This window comes from Aspergillus aculeatinus (genome assembly GCF_003184765.1).
Source record: "Aspergillus aculeatinus CBS 121060 unplaced genomic scaffold BO66scaffold_31, whole genome shotgun sequence".
Lineage (NCBI taxonomy): Eukaryota > Fungi > Ascomycota > Eurotiomycetes > Eurotiales > Aspergillaceae > Aspergillus > Aspergillus aculeatinus.
Genome location: NW_020291500.1, coordinates 50,741 through 68,745, shown reverse-complemented (window position 1 = coordinate 68,745; position 18,005 = coordinate 50,741). Strand labels below are relative to the sequence as shown.

The window sequence follows — 18,005 nt, the reverse complement described above, 5'->3', positions numbered from 1 at the left end:
GCCAGGAACGGTTTACTTCTCCAACTGAATGTTTGACTTGGCTTAAGTTGGTACAACCACATCTCTCCGTTCTGGTAACAGCCATTACAGTTTCAGTTTTCTGCTGAGTAGTCCAAGATGAGATGCTCCGGTAAAATGATCCGAAGAAGGCTGTCCAACTGATATGGCTTGGCGATCCCTTTTGTCGGTTTCGTGGGCGTAGCAGATAGCGTTGACATCTTCACGGATGCAAGTGTGCTGTCTACAGCCAGCTATTGGAAGATTCACTTCATGCGATGTTCTCGAGCCTGTCGGGTGACCCATCGATCGTAGCTCAGATGACAATCTGGTGACAGAGTAAAGTGCTTCCTCTATAGGCTACACCCACGAGGTATGCTCTGTGTCACTTACAAAAGCAGGATGGGCCCTTGCAGTCCGCGGTCGAGATCCCTATTGGAGCTGTTCTGGGAGACTCTCGAGTCAAGGACAGTTGGCTAGTATCGAGGATGCCTGCGTAGTGAGTTCTCAGAAGTAGCACCACATCGCGGAAAGACGGCTCGATACTCGAGTCGAGCAACCCAATGCTGAGAAGGTGTAACTCTCACTATGGGGGGTTACACTTATTAGCCGCAAGGCTCAGATCTGGGTGTCGAGGGATTATATAAAGCCCTCATGATTCCGTCGTTGGAGACCAGACGAAGACTGCTCTGAAGCTACCTTTCAAGACCGATTCTCGCAAGCCCTCACCATGTCGGAGTCTTCTGATCTTGTGTCACTCCAGGTGCGCATCTGGGTGGCGGAGAAGGATGTCGCGAAATACTTCGAAGCCCTCGGGGCTGTCTTTTACAAGATTGCTCGCGAGCCCGAATGCACGCTCTTCGAAGTGTATCAGTCGCAGGAAAACAAGGGAGAGATTTTGGTGCTCAAGAATTGGTGATCTCGTCCTAACTATCTATCATGCTTATTGTCAGCCGTTGCTAATTGATGGTTCTCTAGGAACGCATCAAAGGAATGGGTGGTGAATGTATGGCTTCTGTTTCTTTCCAAAGATAGCTCTCTTCGGCTTGGATCTCTTCTGCTGATATGGGAGCAGGTGGCGATGAAAAGACCGTACCTCGATGAGTACCATGATATCGTCGAGCCATTATTTATCAAGCCCAAAGAGGTGATAATCGCGGATCGTAAGGCTGGGAAATTCAGTGTGGTGAAGACCAATAACGGCCAGGTCTGGCCGGCGGATGGACATGAATAGTTGGTCGGGATGAGTCCGTGGCTTCAATCTAGTAATAGGATCTCATAACAAACCAAGTGTTTAGTTCAAATCAAGGAGACCACATCATGTGACAGATACTGAATTGCCTCGAAGTAGTAGAAAAAAAATTGAATTGTATCAACATGCTCTGATCACCTGACACCCCATGCCCGTCGCGTCGAGTACCCGATTAAGAAGCAGCCACCAATTTCCCACCCATCCACATCTCTACATTTCCTCACTTCACTCAGAAGAAAAGGAGAAGCCTAGCGAGTTTCTCAGCACTAGATACACCTGCAATCTGGGCCCAGCACTTGTCTTCCTCTACAAACTGCTTTCTTGTTCGCCTCTGAAGCTGATTCTACTTTGTATACTCTCTTCAACCTATAACTTACCCTCCGCGACACATCTCCAACATGGCCTCAGTTATGGAAAATGAAGATTCAACCCATACATCTCATGAAAGTGATAAAGCATCAGATTTATCTCACAGCAGCCCACCATCGCCACTCACTATTGGCGTCGATTCACTGCACGTCTCCAAGCATCTACCGACCGCTGACGAAGGAGTTACAACCCCGGCCACTCAAAAAAGTGTAAAACCATCAGGCTCTTTGCACAATAGCTCTGGAGTTTCTCCTGGTGATGGAATCTGTCCAACAACATCGCAGTTCAATCTGTGCTATCGATCCAAGCTTGCTCAGTGGAAACATGCGGCCACTGCGCATATCCGGGGCTCTGACTCGTTAGATTTCTACATACAATCCTTCTTAGACCTGCTCAAGGACGTTCCTCCATTTTTTCATTCTCCTCCAGAAGAGGTGGTGAGAAATGTGGGAGACTGTCTTATCGAATCAGAGATATGCATCGACTCGACGGAGGATCCCTCCTGCGATCAACCTCGTATGTCACTCAAGTATCGTCACTTCGTCGCAAAGCCACGGCCTGTCACATGTTGTACTGCTACGGAGATGCCAACAGAAGTTACGATTCCCGCTACTGCCAGCCCTCTTCGTGCCGGGTACTTCACGAGCATCGCCCTAGCTTGGTCTTATATCCTTTCTGCCCGCTGGGTGGAGATTCTACAGCAAGCTGGGTTGGAGTGCCACATGTTTCATGCAAAAGGCTTGCAGCTTGAAAAGTCTTTCTGGGACATTGTTCTGCAGGGTCATTGGGAAGCTCGATGCAGGGACCCCGAAGATGAGGAAGAACAACTCTACTCTCCGTGGATGCTGAGATTGTCTGACATCACTTACCCCCAGTATGTCTATTGCCGGAGCTGTTCTTCATATCTGCCCGCTAACTTGCTTGTCAGAGATGAATGGGAGCCGGTCGCTTCAGATTCGGCCCTTGCTTTTGGTGCCCTTGTCGAATTTTGTAAATTCGAAAGCCTCGAAGGAGAGTTACTCATTGGTCTTACTTCGATCCTGAATCTAGAACCATGGACGATATCTCGACCCAAGTTCCCTCCTCCTGTGAGGATCCCAGCCATGTCTTTGAGCCCTGGCCCAGTTTGCAAGAACACGATTTACGAAAAGCTGTTCCGATCAATCGATCAATGCATGTTTCTCAGCACAACAGGAGAGGCTATCGACTCACTGAGTTGCAGTGTGTTCTTTGACCCTAGCGTGCCCTGCAATCTCTTAGGGGCCGGTTCTTTAGGCATAATTGAAGCTCTTTCGCCAACCGATACGATGAGCAAGCGGCAGCTGCACACAGAGCACAAGCCATGTGATGACTTACGCCCTTTTATTGACAAGATTGACAAACGGCAGCTCCTCAACGCAATCATGTATGTGAAACCATATCTGGGTCTTTTTTGGGCAGCAGCAATCTACACCAACCAGGTGATGCCCCTGCTGAGGTGGTCGATGAGCGGGATACCGATTCTTTGTCTGCCTGCCGCGTACTGGACAAACACATACCAATCGTTCCTTCAGATGAACTACCGTTCAGCCTCCTCCAAGGAGCTTTTGAGCACTCGGGTGGATGAATTTCAGACCTCGCACTTCTGTTTGTCCAACACTAGTTCACTGCCATGGCCATGGTCCCCAGCACCGCCATTTGGCTCAACTCCAGTCACAAATCTAAGCCTCGAAGCGAGGGAGCATCTGCCACACATGCATAGACCTCGCTCTTGGCAGATATACTGGATACTAGAGTCTGAGCAAAGAATCCCTGCGAGCAGCAAGCATGACTTCGAAAGTTCGGAGGTTCATACTTTGAACTACTTTGGTTGTGCAGGAAATTCCGACGAGTAAGCCTATGACAACGATCAACTTTTAGTATGTGCTGACAATCCAGGTTGCCTCATCCTCTAAGAAGTTTGGCTGAAGGACAATCGGGCAGTGGAACACGAAGACTCTTCTGTTGGCAAAGACATCATGAGGGTGCCATATGGCTTGACGATGGGTCGGGTGACGTTGATGCTATCCGTTGTATGCAGATACATCCTTGGATCAAAGACCCCTGGAACAACAACGACTTCCCGGTTTCTGAGCCCGAGCACAAGGAGCTTGATCTAGAGAGAATCTTGAAATGGAGAGATGCGGTAGAGCACGATGGCTGCTAGAAGCTTGATTCATGATAATGTGAAATGGCCTTGCTCAGTATGTATGAAATGAAATACATCAATGTCGCCGCAATATGCGGGTATGTCTCAGCAATGCATTTGAGTTGCCTCGTAGAAGTCCAGAGAACTAGATCAACGAGTCCAGTTACCTTCAGCATCTTGGCCCCCCGCAGTCCCAGTCGCGGCGTAGTCCTCATTCTGCTTCTCTGGGACATCAACCTGGTCGCCGCTGAAATCGAGATTCTCCCTGCATGCCGGGTGGTCCTTGCATCCAAAGCACACCCTGTATGGTAGAGCCTTAGAACCCTTCGAAGCCTTAGAGCCCTTGGCGCCCTTGGAGCCCTTAGGACGCTCTCTGAAGCAGTTACTGGCAGTGCATTCCTTCCATCTGTTCAGGCAGCCAGTGGCAGGGCAGGGCGCAGTGTAGTGTTCGTTGTTTGCGTGAAGGCACACTTTGCAAAACCCTTCCATTCCCGAGCGAGCCGACATCCTGTCCGGATAAAGCTTGGCTAGTGATAGAGGGCAAATCGTGAGTTTATACTCCTCTTAGTCCCGCAATTATGAATAGGCTTACCTGCCAGACATAACAAGGATAGTACTTTACTCTAAGGAGAGAGGCCCGCGCGCTACGCTCCAGGCGAGATTAGCGTATTAGACTATCTGGTCAGGTCAGCATCACTACCGGGGAAAGTTATGTTTTTGGGAGGCTTGACTGAGGTTCTTACCGGACCGGCCGACGAACTGTAGACAGAAGCGGGATAGAAGGAGTGAAGCTCTTTTTCTTGGGCGTAACCAGTCGCCGGGAATTGTCGTGTCGAGGTTAGAGGAGAAGAGAAGGTGGAGGTGGAGGAGCAACTGAAGGGGTTCTCCATGAGGAGTATGGTGTGTTACTGTTACTCTAGCAAAAGGCAATTCACCTACTAGGTGACGGCTGCTGCTGCTGTCGTTCCTTCACTGCTCTCATTCTGCGGGCGGGCCAATTCAATCTGTGTTACTCCCATCCTTCACCTCCGGCAAGTACATCTCCTTGGAGCCAGGGCTCTAGCTCAAGGCCTTGTAGACTAGGCATCTCTGCGACCAAGCCCTCTAACCAAGATAACTCGTCGACCCTCGGGCTGAGCGGCTCGGTCACGGTCTCCCCTGCCCCGGGAGCCAGATTCAGCACCTCGGCCAACACCCTCGTGTCCTCCGAGCGACGCTGCTGGTACAGCGACACCAGCAAGCGCGCGGTGCTGTACGCCTCGCGCATCGTGGCGGTATCGTACGTGGTCGCCACCAGCGTCACCGTCTGCATCGCGGCGGGCAGCATCGCCAGCGACGCGCGCGTGTCCATCTCCAGCAGGACATAGAGGATCTGCATCGGCACGTTGGCGACCTGGTGCCAGGGGCTGCCATCCGTGACCATAGTGCGCGCGTACGACAGGGCCTGGCCGAAGAGGACGAGGACCTGGTCCGTGACCTGCGGGGTGATGGAGAGGTTCAGAATGCGGAGCCGGCGCAGGATGCAGAGGACGAGGTTGGTCTGGGCCATCACGGACGGGGGTTGCGTGTGCGTGCCCTGCAGGACTTTGGTGAGGGTCGGTTCGAGGTCGCTGTCTGTTTGCGAGTTCTCCGGGTCGAGGCATGCGGAGGCCGGGAGGAGGTTGAGAACCTCGGGCGTGTAGTCGCCTGGGTTCGTGGGCGAGGCCGGCAGCGGCAGTCCCGTGCGGAAGGCGACGCGGGATAGGCCAAGGTCGAAGGAGGTCCAGATGTTGAGGTGGTGCGCGACGCCCACGAGGCGACGGCTGATCTCCCGGTCGTGGGGCGGTGTCGTGGCCGGAGCGCGCAACGGGACGGTGTCGTGCGAAGTTGCAGAAGAAGAAGAAGAAGGTTCCAGGTGCAGACCGGCCGCCTCGATGAGGTGCATCAGCGTCGAACTGGCGATCCAGGTGGCGTGCGGCGCCGCCGTCATGCGCATGTAGACCACGCGAAGCGCCCAGCCCGTCACCAGCTCGAGGGACGGGGGGCCGGATCCGTCGTGGCCGTCGAGGATCGACCGGGCGGCTTCGACGAGGTGCAGCTCCGTGATGGTCATGCTCCGGTGGGAGAAGAGCGAGCCCAGCGCCGCGACTCCGGCGAGGATGCTGTCATAGATGGAACCGCTGGACAGCGGGGTCTGCCATCGGGTCTTGAGGCGGTCGTCGAAGACGCGCCGGTCGATGAAGCCGTAGCACGGATCGATCTTGGTGAAGTAGACCTCGGCCAGCTGCTTCATATCGGCCACCGAGATGACATCGACAATGGGTCGGGCGGAGATCGCCCCCGTTCCGGAGGGTAACTGCCGTGCGCCGATGTTCCATCCGAACAGGGCCAGTTTCGGCGCCTGGGCGGGATCAACCTTGAGGCCCATCTTGCGTACAAACGCGGCGGCGGAATTCGCTTCGAGACTGCGGGCTATGCCTTGATGGTGATGGGATTGAGTGACGGCTTCATCGGGCGAGCGGAGGGACTCTCCTCCCACTGCTGCTGCAGCGGCGGGAGAGGATGGCTTCGCTGCCGTCGCAGCGGAGGACGGCTGCGACAGACGACGTTTCCGGGGCGTTTGATCTGTATAGTGGCAGTTATAGCCCCAGTCAGTGCAGGTTGCGCAGGGGGTCGCTCCATTGCATTTCCTTTTCCTCTGCCGACATGGCTCGCAAGCGACCCGGGCACGTTTGCGCTTGAGCTGATCCCCGGACTCCGACATGGCGAGTGGGAGGAGCGGGATTGAAGTGGTTCCGCGAGAGGCATCGATGGAAGAAGCGCGGATCTTGCGGGCTTGCGGGCTTGCGGCCCGCCCGCGGCTCCTTTCCCCGTCCATCGAGATGCACCAATGCATCACTAGCAAGCTATTATCTATTCTGTTCTGTATTATAGATCTGGAAAGAGTAAGATGGCTTCTGCCGTCATATTCGTCCTCGAACGTGCAATCTTGAAGATCCGGTCTTCTTGTGTCTGAATCCTGAATTCATTGTCAATGCTTGGGTTCTATCCGTATATCTATATATCCGTGACTACTCAGGCACCGTAGCTTTTTTCCGTTGCTAACAATGTTAGATCGAGTTATCTACTACTTCCTCACTTTCATCCAATTGCTTGCTCCTACTCCAATTAGTGAGTTTGTATTACCCAGCACCATATATGACAGCGTTATATCAGTACAGTTGTATTGTTTGAGAACTAAACGCAAGAGGCAGCGTCCTTAAGGCCTTGCTGCGAAGGTTCGAGGTTAGCATAACCCACGCCAAACATCACCACGCTCTCATCTGGTAGTTTCGGATCAGACGCAGTTTTCTTTCTGCTAAACCAAGAGCCGAGGGCTTGCTACAGTAAGACAAACCATGAGTGAACAGTGTTTCTAATGGAAACGCAAACAGTGTCTTATGACATGCCGGTTCGATCACGGCAGCAGCCACAGCTAAAACCAATTGAATCGTCTATGGCAAGGTTCGTCCCAGCATCAACATTGAGAGACGAATGAGGTCGCTGGTGGTAGTACCAGAGTCGCTCTTGCTTGATCCCAGTTAGCGTGCGGCATAGAATCTTGAATTATGAACAAGCTCAGGTTATTATGATTAGGTAGTATTCTCCCGGCATCTTACCCCATGCGCGCGACCTATACTGATCTGTGGGCGGAATCTATAGTTTCTCCATATTATGCGGAGTAAGCCTGCGCCAACGTCAAACCTGATATACTCAGTAACGTTACACTGTACATGTTCATACCTCTAGGTACAGCACTCATGTCTGAATACGAGCCACTGCACTGCCAGGAAAACTCACTCATAACTCTCTCCATCGCCCCTACCCCAAAAGCAAAGAAACAGGTTCACATGGATGTCAATGTTGTTGGAAGCTTTTTCTCGGTAGCCGATTAATGAAGTCAAAATGGCGTTATGCAAGATGCGGGGTACTTCAACTAGTTCCCTGTACTCCGCGGACTCCCCTACTGCTAGCAGATTACGGAGAGGGAGCAGAAATAGCCCCATAGCCTAATGTACCTCCATCGTCATCGATCGGAGAATTCGAGAACTTAACAAAAGATGACTGACTGCATTGAATATACCTACATGTATTGAACGATCTTTGTCCTTGCCGCCGGTGATGCAAACAATTCTCTCATGTAATATGATACGCCCTAGGGTTCTGTCTCTTCCAGGACGGAACTTTTGCACACGAGATCTACACAACGAATACAACATCATGCCATGGCGGGGGTTTTTGTTGATCACTGCGAGAATGAGACATACTTCCGAGTTGGCCTGGGTCTGTCATGGAATACTTAGTACAGTACGGGTGATTGGTATCGGATGAGGAGCATGGAGTGGGACTGGAAGACAAAGATGAGAGAGAGGATGCATCATACGCGCCTACAAGATTTGGTGATGGAGACAGAACAGAGAAGATTAATGATGTACGGCTGATGCATGTCTGCATTTGCATTTGTGGCCTCCGTGGGGTGCAGTGGAGAGAGAGAGAGGCTGACCGAGGGATAGATCCATCCCCCCGTCTGGACACATCCAACCCACCAGGGGCATGCAACGTCGGTGGCGGGAACCGACTCGGCGTCCCTCTTGCTTTTGCATATGGATCTGTTTTGACGATGCAGATGAAACTGGAGATAGAGAGAGCAATAGTTAGTACTCCGTAGTCCGTACAGTTCATGCATACATACATGTATGCATAAGCATGCTACAAGTTGCACAAATGTGCAGACGGCTTACGAGTGCGTCCCCCATATGTCAATCCCACTGCCGCCCCCCAGGCAACGACCTCCCGCCAGGGATGGATAATGAATGGGGCGAAGGACGAACTATGAATGTATGAGTAAGTTTGGAATGTCTTCAAGCCGCGGGGCGCCGCGTTTGCCAATCATGATCTCGCTGCAGTAGTGGCTGCACAGTCAGCTGCCGGATAGCCACCACAAGGTTGAATGAATCCCTTGCTGAATTCTGATACATCAGTTCCTGGCGGGACTCTCGCCTCGGACATCATCAATCACCACCCATTGCAGAGTCATCAGTGGCGAGGGAGGGTTGTCCCCCCTTCGTCCCAGCGCTCTGGTGTTTAGCGTCGCCTCAATTCCGTCCGATTGGGCATTTTGGCAACCTTCTAGACGGCTCACTCGAGTTCCCACTCTCTCTAACATGATTTGCGAATGGCTCTAAACGGCGACGCTAGGAACGATTTTCTCTTGAGCTGAGTGGAGTCGAATCTCAGCTGGTGATTCGTTCATTTGTTGTGCTTGTTTTCCACATCTCTTGTGGTTTGGTGCATAAAGTCCTAAATACTAGAGCGGAATAGGGCAAGACTGGCGCCAAAAGTCGACGCTAATCGCACTATGCACTAGTGTAAGGCTTTCTTCCATCTCTTTTTCTCTTTTTTTTTTTTCCCTTACTCTTTCCTTCTGTGTGTCCTCTCTCTCTTTTTTTTTTTTTTTTCCAATCCACTGTTTTGGTGCCCCTCTACTGAGTACTCTCAATGTGCCGCCATTTGTGTCTTGCCGTTTTCTCGTGCTCTGGCAAAAGGATTGTGCTTGTCCCTCCGGTCATAAGGCTTTCATGTCCGTCCACTTAGTCATAGAATAGAGAAGTCGATATCGGAGCTGCGCTGGTATGTTCCATGGATGCAGTTAGAGCTATGATGCATCTACCCGAACACGGGTGCACTCAGCATCGAGTAGTGAACCTGTAGCAGTTGAATGATTTCCACACAACGACAGTATTAACCATCATTAGATAGGATGATTTGTAAAGGGTGAAGTGAGTCGAGTCTAGCTTCGGGCACTTCCCCAAAAAATGGTCCGATATGAGATCAAGTGCGATGATGATGTCGGTGAGGAAAGCAGACCTCGGAGGCGTGGCAAAGGAACTTTTGGTGCTAGCCGAGTCGGACACTATCTACCTGTATATTAGACCTTCTATTCATGTGTATTCAGGGCGTTGTTTGTTTATGGCTCTGTTATACTATGTAACAATCATCAGCAGCCCATTTGTTTCTGCTTTTCGATTTCGTACAGGACAGCTCTCTCACAGCCGGCAGGATCCCTGAGAATTTAAACGTAGGAACCCGATTCGCCCTGCTGGAGTGCCTGGAGACCATCCTAGTGAAGTCCATGCCTGCAGAACCTCAGTTGATCATAGTCTCTGCAACCAATCATAGTGGAAGGGATCCATTCTGGTCGTCATAGACACATGGTGGGGCCCACCGTAGGTACTTTTTTTTTCTTTTTGCCCCTTCTGCGGAAGATGGGAATTTCAGCCAGTCGGCCGCGTTTAGTTCGGGTCCTGCAGGCTTGCTTCATTATGAATCTTACGGGTTGGCGGCTTTCCGGGTTCTTGTTTCTTTTCTAGTCTAGTCGGGTCTGGTCTGGTCCGGGTCTTGGGGTCGTGGTCTTGGACCTGCTGCTGGGCGCGCGCGCGCGCGCGAGAGACCTTTCGTTGTCCGGACACACAGACACACAGACACAGCGACACACGGACTCCCTCCTTCACAGGTTGAATACTCGTACATTATGAACAGTAAAGGAAGCGGTGTAGGATCGCTGTGACTCTAAAATAGATAGTCTGTCTCTATTCTTGCTGACTTTCCCCAGTGCGTCTCGAGGTGGAGGTGGGGGAATGGATGTTGTTGGCCGGGAAAAGAAGGCTGTTAAGGAGTCACTGAGAGTAAACAAAAACAATCATCCGCCCAGTCTCCATACTCAGTACATGCCTGCCTACCCCCCCTCTGAACACAGTCTGAGTCAAATTATTCATCATGGATGACTCTGGCGGTAATCTTCTTTGGGGAGCAGGAAGAAGAAAGTTCCTTTCCGACATTCCTTAAAACGACCATCAAACGCTCCATCATCGGGTCGGACCAATAACCGCCACCCTAAAACATCCACCCGTGCTGATTTTCAGCCGGCTCGAGAAGAAGTAAAGTGCGGAAAGGAAAAAAAAAAAATTTGGCACTGACAAGAGAAGAGAGATGGTGTGTCAGTCACAACCACCACCACCACCACAACCAAGTGGGATTCCTCAGGCCCTCTTTCTTTTCCTACCGCCCGCCTTATTTGATTTTCTATTACTTTATTTTTTCTTCGCCATTTCTGGCTTTTACCGTTACCGTACAGTAGACTGGGCCCTTTTCTACTTCTTCCGACGGTTCGGTGGTCCCTCACTGGCCAACGAAGTTTCCGGTGATTATTCCATTCCCATTCCCTCGACTTTCCATCCTGCCTTTTCTCGGTGCCGCCATCTTCATCATACATCGGCCCTCCATCCCTCCCTCCTCCCTCCCTCCATCCATCCATCCACTTCCCCTAGCCGGAAACTAACCATCTCCCACCACCACCACCACCACTACCCTTTCCCTCCCCCCCATCCCATCCCATCCCATCCCATCTTTCTTCCTTACTATTCATTCTACCACCTATTTCCCCCTTTTTCATCATACATTCCTCTTCTTTTTGTAACATCCGAATTTCGCCCCCCTCCATCTCCATTACCTACTTCTCCATTCTAACCTTGTCTTGTGTCTTGGATTTTGTGTGTTATTAGACTCGTTCTCCTGATTCTTAGTCCCCGTGCTCTCCTGTCTTGCCTATACTGTATTGTTCCGTCGACCCGTGCTCGGATTTACTAGTATACTATCTGCGTTGCTTATCCTTCCCTTCTTCCTCTTGTATCCTATTACTTCATCGCCTCCTCGCCCTTCAGATCCTATTATATTCCAAAAAACAAAACATGCCTTATAATACCCGTCGCAAATCATTGTCGCTCCCCTCCTTGGGGATTCACCTTCCGAACTCGTCCCGCCGCTCTCCGTCCACTTCGAAATCGCCGCACGCGACTGACGACCAGCTGCCTCCGTCCAAGAAAGTAAAACGGTCGCACGATTCCTCGTTATCGCCGGAGCCTTCAACCACCACTACGCGCGCTACAGATAGCAAAGACCATCCGACACCTGTCCGTTCCTCTGGTCGGCGCAGCGCCTTGGAGCACACGCCACCTCCCTCTCCCACCGACCGCACGGTCGCCCCCAAGATCGACACAGAAGGCATAAACGATGACATCGTGGTCGGCGTCATTCAACAACTGGAGAAGACGGGAAATCGTCCTCACCTGGTCAAGGAATTGGCTGCTGTTCTCATTGCGCTGAACGAGAGCGTCGCAAAGTAAGTCCCGCAGTCATTCTACCCTTAATCTTGTCTTGCAATTCTGACATTATTGCGCCTCCAACAGCTCTGCCAACCCCGCTGCTCTCCTGTCTTCACGGCTAAGCGCGTATATGAAACGCCCCTGGACTGCACTAGCGCCTTGTCCTGTGGCCAAGGAATTGATCCCCATCCACCCACGCAAGGTGTTCTACTTTTTGACGACTTCACCCCGTCAAGCCATCCCAGAGAACTCGGATGATGTCATAATCCCTGGCGTGGAAGGAAAGGACATGACGCCTAGCGTGACGAGTATTGACCTCGATGAGGAAGACGCGTTGGCGCGGGAGCGGTCGCGCCTCAGCCCCAGTCCCGAGGTCGACCTGTCTTCCCCCGACTTCGACGAAGAAAACATTGACTTGGATGGTCGCACGGGTTCCACCAGCACTTCCCGGTCGAGTACCGAATTTGGAGATCACCACACTCGGCTGATGCACTCGAACCGGGCTGCATCCCCTCCATTGGAAGGTGATGAGAAGGAGTTCACACAAACCGCGAGCGCCGTCCGTGAGCGGGCTTCCGAACAAAAAGAAGCACAGCAACAGCCCTCGATCACACATTTTTCTGCGCTATCGGAAGGTCTCAACGAGTTGCACGAAGACAATATGATTATCTGCGGCACCCCCGTGGACGACAGCCACCTTTCGTTTAATGGCGATCGCATGGCTGATGAGCCCACCCACGACTACTTTTCTCGTGGCGGTCTCTCTGAACTTTCCCCTCTCCAAGGCCACCTCCAACAGCAGGATCTCGACGAGGCGGCCGTGGCGGCTCTGTTCGGTACTTCTCCTTCCCCTTCTCTCACATCGGTGGCCTCATCCATCTCGTCTGGCACGAGTGTGGCTTCGGATGATGGACTGGATGGCGAGTCTCAGTCGGAAGCGATTGGACGTGCCCCTCAGATCAGTCTACCCGAAGACCCCACCGTTCCCTCAGTATCGACACTGAAGCGTCCTATCGACATGCTGAACAGCGAGATGCCTGATCTGGACATGAAAATGGCAGATCTGGCTGAGCACGAAGACAAGGTGTCGCTAGGAGCTCGCGCACTGCCTCGCTCAGACGGGGCGACGGTTTTCGATTCGTGGCGAGAGCTACAGAGTCCGGAAACAGTTGATGTCCATGAGCTCGATGAGATGTTTGATGATCTCTAGATTCCCGCGACAACAAGACACCAGTCAGCGGGAGTTATCCCCTCTCCACTCCATTTTCGAAACTGGCTCGCCTTGATTGGCTAGCTGTCAACAGGTTCTTCGCAACCTGTTTGCTATATCCCTGTATATCTTTTTATCTCTAATGCGTGCTCGCGGCACTTGCCTTCTCTCTGTTCTCGAAACCCCCCAGGCGACAGCCGAAGCCTCCGCTCCTCCTGTATATATACTCCTACTATACCTCATTCCTCTTTCCTGTCCTCCGTCTTTTCTCTCTTTCTCACGCTCACGCTCACGCCCACACCACGACTGACTCGATTTTAATGTCTGCGGTTTGATCGTGAAAAATTCTGTTTGATTGTTCAGTCGGATTGATCTGAAACGTCTCGCTTGGTTGGATCGATGCGGATGCGATTGTCGGCGTTCTGAGACGGCTACGTTCTGGTAGACTGGAAGAACAAAAATAAGGAAAATTGGAAGCAAAAAAGAAAGAAAAGGAAGGCCGGAAAACTGGGATTTATGTTGTGATGTCAGCAATCATGTATGTTTAGCGCCTGTGGCCTCTTCAAGGTTGGAATAAAAAGCTTCCAAATCTCCCCGCAAGGGACTCCTCGAATTTGATACTAAAAGGTTCATCGTATCTTCGCGGATTGTAAGCCCTAAATTGATTGGAGGTTTCGGAGCCAACGCCATCGTTCCGTTCCATGGACTAATCGGGCCCGACTAGGCTTTGAAGCCAGCAACCCTGAATGGTTCAAGCTGCAGGGTGCCAGGTGACATGCAGCAGCAGCTCGCTCTTGGTTGGTCTGGCCAATCCTCCGGTCGGGAAGTCGTTCTGCCCACTAGAGACCAGGACGGGACCACTTGAGATATGCCGAAAGTGATCATGGATCTTCCTCAGTGCCAGGTGGTTGCTGCCTAAGTCATAAGTAGTAGTGTAAGTGTAACCGTTGTTCCAAGTTGACTTGTAAGTCAACTATTTTCTGATTCGTATTATCTAAGCCGTATTCAATAAACTAACTTAACTATTCCCAAGAACTCAGTGAAAGACAGATGCACTCGTGGAAAAGCGAAGAAAGTCAGGAACGCTTTGAACCAGAACAAGGAGGAAAGAAAAGATCATGACTTCATAGCGGGGCGATTGCGATCGAGTCTTGAGCTTAGACCAAGTCGAGGTACTAAACCTACCTACTGTACGGAGTAGAGTATGAGTACTAATGACTGTCACCGCCCGCCCGCCTGTCATGCAGCCTGCATTGTTGCCAGGAAAGTGCCCGCATCCACTGCATTCATTCCTATTCCTATTCCTCCTCCTCCTCCTCCTCCTCCTCCTTCTTCTCTAGTACCTTACGGAGTAGTCTCCTTTCTCTCGTCTCTTCCACAGATCATCACCGCCTGTGTTCTTTTCCTCTCTTTCTTTCCTCCCGGTCCCCCTTCTTCGCTCTCTTACCACTTTTGCCACTTCTGGGTCTGACCCTACTGCTAAAGCGCTGCAGCTGGCTGTGGCTGCAAACCTTCGCGCTTCTAATCGCCTCATCTCATCTCTGGAACCTTCCCCCGGGCGGCCATCATGTTCCTGTTTGGCCGTGCATGCTCTAGGCTCGAAAAAATCTGATATAGTTTGCGATATTTGAAGCGTCAACCACCCATCCGATACCTCCAAAATCAGCGAAAGCAAGTGACCATCGTCGAAGCGAACCCCCGCCGTCCGCCGTCCGTTGCCCCTCATTAGTCTGATCAGACAACACCATGGAAGCACAATCTACTTTACCGGACGGGGATGAAAGCCATTCGCAAGGTGGAATGCCTCTTCGTCCCCATCCGGAAGAGCCGTCAGTTTCCTCGTCCAACGCGCCAGCACTGACTAGTACATCGTCATCACAACATCCACCGCGGCCGACCCTCACCACTAATAGCGGAGGTACTAACTCCGATAAAATACCACTACTTCCCACCACCAGCGCCAGCAAAAAGGTTGCCATCCCGCGACAGCGCTCCGGGGCTGCCCCACGCTATGCTCGTCGTGTACCTCTGGCCTGCGAATCTTGTCGGCATCGCAAAACCAAGTGTAGTGGGGACACGCCAGTGTGTAGACAGTGTAAGGAGCTGCGGGTTAGCTGCCGATACCCGGTCTCCTGGCGTGAACGGACCAAGACGTTTGTCGATCTTATCGCACGCTTCCCTTGCGCTGGTCATTGACTTAAAAGTATTTAGGCAATTGAATAAGCTTTCTACCAAGACCTCCGATTATGAAAACCTCCTGCGGGACCTAAGTTCCGTGGTGGACGGTCGCGCTGCCGAGCGAATAAAACTTGTTTTGGAGAAGGTGAGTATTAACTCCGTAGCCCGTTGTGTTCTATCCTTCTTCATGTCCCCTGGAAAAGTCTGCGACGATGGGTTAACCCTGATCAGTATTCGGGTAGTGAAAGCACCGCGACGTCCACCGAAGCACAGTCGAGTTCCGTAACGCCGCAGGAGGAATATGCAGACGATGACGTATCTTCAACTTCATCAATCGGATCGCTGGACGCAATAGACCGTGTCGAGGAAGATGTGAACCGAACCCCGAGTTCCCGAGCCACGGGCTATATGGGCAAGAACTCGGAGGTCATCTGGATGCAGCGAGTGCGCAAGGAGGCCGAACAACGTTCACGCAAATTGCCAGGCTTTTACGAGGCGGACCAAGAAAGCGATTTCGCGATCCATTCGGTCAATTACCACCTGGATGACATGGACATTTCTGTTCCTGGACCCGTGCATGTGTACTGGATGCCGCCACGGAAAGTGGCCGATCAGCTTTTTCAGGATTACTTGGAGACCGTGCACCCGTTCTTTCCCATTGTCAACCGCACCCTCTTTTCCGCACAATACAAAACCTTCTTCGATAGCGCCGCTCGCCCCGGAGACAAGTGGCTAGCCATCCTCAATATGATTTTCGCCATCTCCGCCAAGCATGCCCACCTGACGCAGGCGCCCTGGCGCGGAGATGACAATGATCATCTAGTCTATCTCACTCGAGCCCGGATTCTTAGCATGAACGGCGACGTGCTATTCAGCCATCCTGATCTTCAGCAGGTTCAGGTGGAGGGTTTAATCGCATATTATCTACTCTCTACGGACCAGATAAACAGGTGAGGCAGTTATAGTACACACTCATATATGTTGTCCCATCTAACTTGTATACCAAACAGGGCGTGGAGAATCGCAGCTCTGGCTGTACGGTCTGCAATTACATTAGGGCTCAACATGAAGAATACCAGCGAAAACACGGCTAAAATCTCTAAAGAAGCACGCTACCGGGTCTGGTGGTGTTTGTATACATTTGAGCACATGTTGGGTATCATGACAGGGCGGGCTTCATGCATTTCCGATGGTATCTGCACGACGCCATTGCCACTCCCTTTCGAGGAAGAACAGCTCTCGGAGCCGGCTGCGACCAGGCTCCTTAACAACCCAGATATCCGTCAAGACTACATTGAATCCGCCCTTGCTTCTTCATCCGTTCGTCAGATGCCATCTAATCCCCGCGGGGGCAGAGAAGCTGAAGCGTCAGATCAATCGCGCGAGACCTCGTGGCTGCGAAATTTGCCCCCGAGCAGCGCCCTAGGCTTTCTCTACTATGTCGACCTCGCGGTCATTGCACAGGAAATCGTCAATCGGGTATACTCACTTGACTGTGTTTCCATCCCATGGAGTCACATCGAGAACCGGATTGGTGAACTCCGGTCTCGGATTGACCTTTGGTACCAAAATCTCCATGAGGCGTACGACTTCTCTCGACGAGAGGACCAGAGCACAGATGTAATCCGTGCCAAGCTATTCCTTGCTTTCCACTACTATAGCGCGCGGATTACTCTGGGACGGCCATGCCTCTGTCGCCGTGACGCAAGGCAAACGGCTGCTAGCAAAAAGCCAACCTTCAGCCACGAGATGGCGGTTATAACCTTGGATTCTTCTCGACGTATGCTTGACTTGATGCCGGATTTGCCAGACGCAGCCCGTCTCTACCAAGTATGCCCCTGGTGGTGTATTCTGCACTACTTGATGCAAGCGACCTCGGTCCTACTGTTGGAGTTATCCTTTGGTTGTATTCACAAGCCAGAGGATGAGATGAACTTTTTGGAATCTACAAAGAAGGCTATCCGCTGGCTCTTTGCGATGGCACAGAATAGCTTGGCCTCTCGACGGGCGTGGGAATTGTGTTTTGGTAGTCTCCGCCAGATTGCCTATGGGATGGACTACGATATCAGCGATATGCCCGTCTTTGGATACGACCCTCGACCACATAGCGTGACCCAACCTGGCCAACATCAAGCCGAACAGACCGCTAACTCAGGTCCCTTTTTTTACACATCTGCTGACGTGAATCAATCTTTTGTTGCGTCGCAAGTGTCCAATATGCACCATGATTCTGGATTGTCACTTACCATGAACCCTCAGGATCAACAGCAGCAGCAGCAGCAATACCAACACAGTCAACAACAGCACTCGGGCATGCCAATGAGTTTCATGCCTTCCGACCCCAGTCCCGGCGGCGATGCATATTTTCCGTATGATCCGATCAGCGGCGAATTCATTCGCTCTTTCTTCCCATTATCCGGGGATGAGGATCAACCATGGGGGTGATAAGTACAATTCGACTTGCTGTCTTCTTGGAAAGTCGGTCTGACAGTACTATTTTTCCACCTCCAGGATCCAATTCTTATTGCCATGCTGCACCACGATTTCGCACAATCTGGTTGGCCTCACTGAAATTTCTCTTTGAATATTGTTTACCATGGCCTCAAAGCTTTTAAGATCCATTACAGCATTTCTCTAGTTCGTGCGCGAGCT

The 18,005-nt window shown here is 51.7% G+C and overlaps 7 protein-coding genes across 7 annotated transcripts; 5 read left to right on the top strand and 2 right to left on the bottom strand.

Annotated features, from left to right (window-relative positions):
* Window positions 1-512: 512 nt before the first annotated feature.
* On the top strand, window positions 513-1,231 carry BO66DRAFT_454315 (putative quinol monooxygenase; the record flags this gene model as incomplete). Its single annotated transcript, XM_025652019.1, has 3 exons — window positions 513-912; window positions 976-1,003; window positions 1,070-1,231. Exons 1-3 carry the CDS (start codon window positions 728-730, stop codon window positions 1,229-1,231), a joined length of 375 nt encoding a protein of 124 aa, XP_025502735.1. The 5' UTR covers window positions 513-727.
* A 263-nt stretch (window positions 1,232-1,494) lies between these two features.
* BO66DRAFT_472313 (uncharacterized protein) lies at window positions 1,495-3,825 on the top strand. Its single transcript, XM_025652937.1, has 3 exons — window positions 1,495-2,492; window positions 2,547-3,488; window positions 3,536-3,825. The coding sequence occupies exons 1-3, from the start codon at window positions 1,648-1,650 to the stop codon at window positions 3,801-3,803; spliced, it is 2,055 nt and encodes a 684-aa protein (XP_025502734.1). The 5' UTR covers window positions 1,495-1,647; the 3' UTR covers window positions 3,804-3,825.
* Window positions 3,826-3,869: 44 nt separating this feature from the next.
* On the bottom strand, window positions 3,870-4,418 carry BO66DRAFT_117320 (uncharacterized protein). The gene has a single exon (XM_025641877.1). The coding sequence runs from the start codon at window positions 4,290-4,292 to the stop codon at window positions 3,936-3,938; it is 357 nt and encodes a 118-aa protein (XP_025502733.1). The 5' UTR covers window positions 4,293-4,418; the 3' UTR covers window positions 3,870-3,935.
* Window positions 4,419-4,608: 190 nt separating this feature from the next.
* Window positions 4,609-6,642, bottom strand: BO66DRAFT_454303 (uncharacterized protein; the record flags this gene model as incomplete). Its single annotated transcript, XM_025652018.1, has 2 exons — window positions 4,609-6,308; window positions 6,372-6,642. 2 exons carry the CDS (start codon window positions 6,640-6,642, stop codon window positions 4,795-4,797), a joined length of 1,785 nt encoding a protein of 594 aa, XP_025502732.1. The 3' UTR covers window positions 4,609-4,794.
* A 3,940-nt stretch (window positions 6,643-10,582) lies between these two features.
* BO66DRAFT_117292 (uncharacterized protein) lies at window positions 10,583-11,441 on the top strand. The gene has a single exon (XM_025641875.1). The coding sequence runs from the start codon at window positions 10,794-10,796 to the stop codon at window positions 11,328-11,330; it is 537 nt and encodes a 178-aa protein (XP_025502731.1). The 5' UTR covers window positions 10,583-10,793; the 3' UTR covers window positions 11,331-11,441.
* On the top strand, window positions 11,442-13,219 carry BO66DRAFT_117293 (uncharacterized protein). Its single transcript, XM_025641876.1, has 2 exons — window positions 11,442-11,982; window positions 12,050-13,219. Exons 1-2 carry the CDS (start codon window positions 11,552-11,554, stop codon window positions 13,173-13,175), a joined length of 1,557 nt encoding a protein of 518 aa, XP_025502730.1. The 5' UTR covers window positions 11,442-11,551; the 3' UTR covers window positions 13,176-13,219.
* Window positions 13,220-14,921: 1,702 nt separating this feature from the next.
* BO66DRAFT_439613 (C6 transcription factor) lies at window positions 14,922-17,798 on the top strand (the record flags this gene model as incomplete). The annotated part of the gene is made up of 4 exons (XM_025651167.1): window positions 14,922-15,328; window positions 15,387-15,498; window positions 15,585-16,303; window positions 16,364-17,798. The coding sequence occupies 4 exons, from the start codon at window positions 14,922-14,924 to the stop codon at window positions 17,796-17,798; spliced, it is 2,673 nt and encodes an 890-aa protein (XP_025502729.1).
* Between the last annotated feature and the right edge of the window lie 207 nt (window positions 17,799-18,005).

Coding starts and splice junctions, on each gene's coding strand:
- BO66DRAFT_117320 (XM_025641877.1), bottom strand. CDS start 4,292: ATGTCGGCTCGCTCGGGAATGGAAGGGTTTTGCAAAGTGTGCCTTCAC.
- BO66DRAFT_472313 (XM_025652937.1), top strand. CDS start 1,648: ATGGCCTCAGTTATGGAAAATGAAGATTCAACCCATACATCTCATGAA. Junction 2,493..2,546: donor TCTGACATCACTTACCCCCA/GTATGTCTATTG, acceptor CTTGCTTGTCAG/AGATGAATGGGAGCCGGTCG. Junction 3,489..3,535: donor TGTGCAGGAAATTCCGACGA/GTAAGCCTATGA, acceptor CTGACAATCCAG/GTTGCCTCATCCTCTAAGAA.
- BO66DRAFT_117292 (XM_025641875.1), top strand. CDS start 10,794: ATGGTGTGTCAGTCACAACCACCACCACCACCACAACCAAGTGGGATT.
- BO66DRAFT_117293 (XM_025641876.1), top strand. CDS start 11,552: ATGCCTTATAATACCCGTCGCAAATCATTGTCGCTCCCCTCCTTGGGG. Junction 11,983..12,049: donor CTGAACGAGAGCGTCGCAAA/GTAAGTCCCGCA, acceptor CGCCTCCAACAG/CTCTGCCAACCCCGCTGCTC.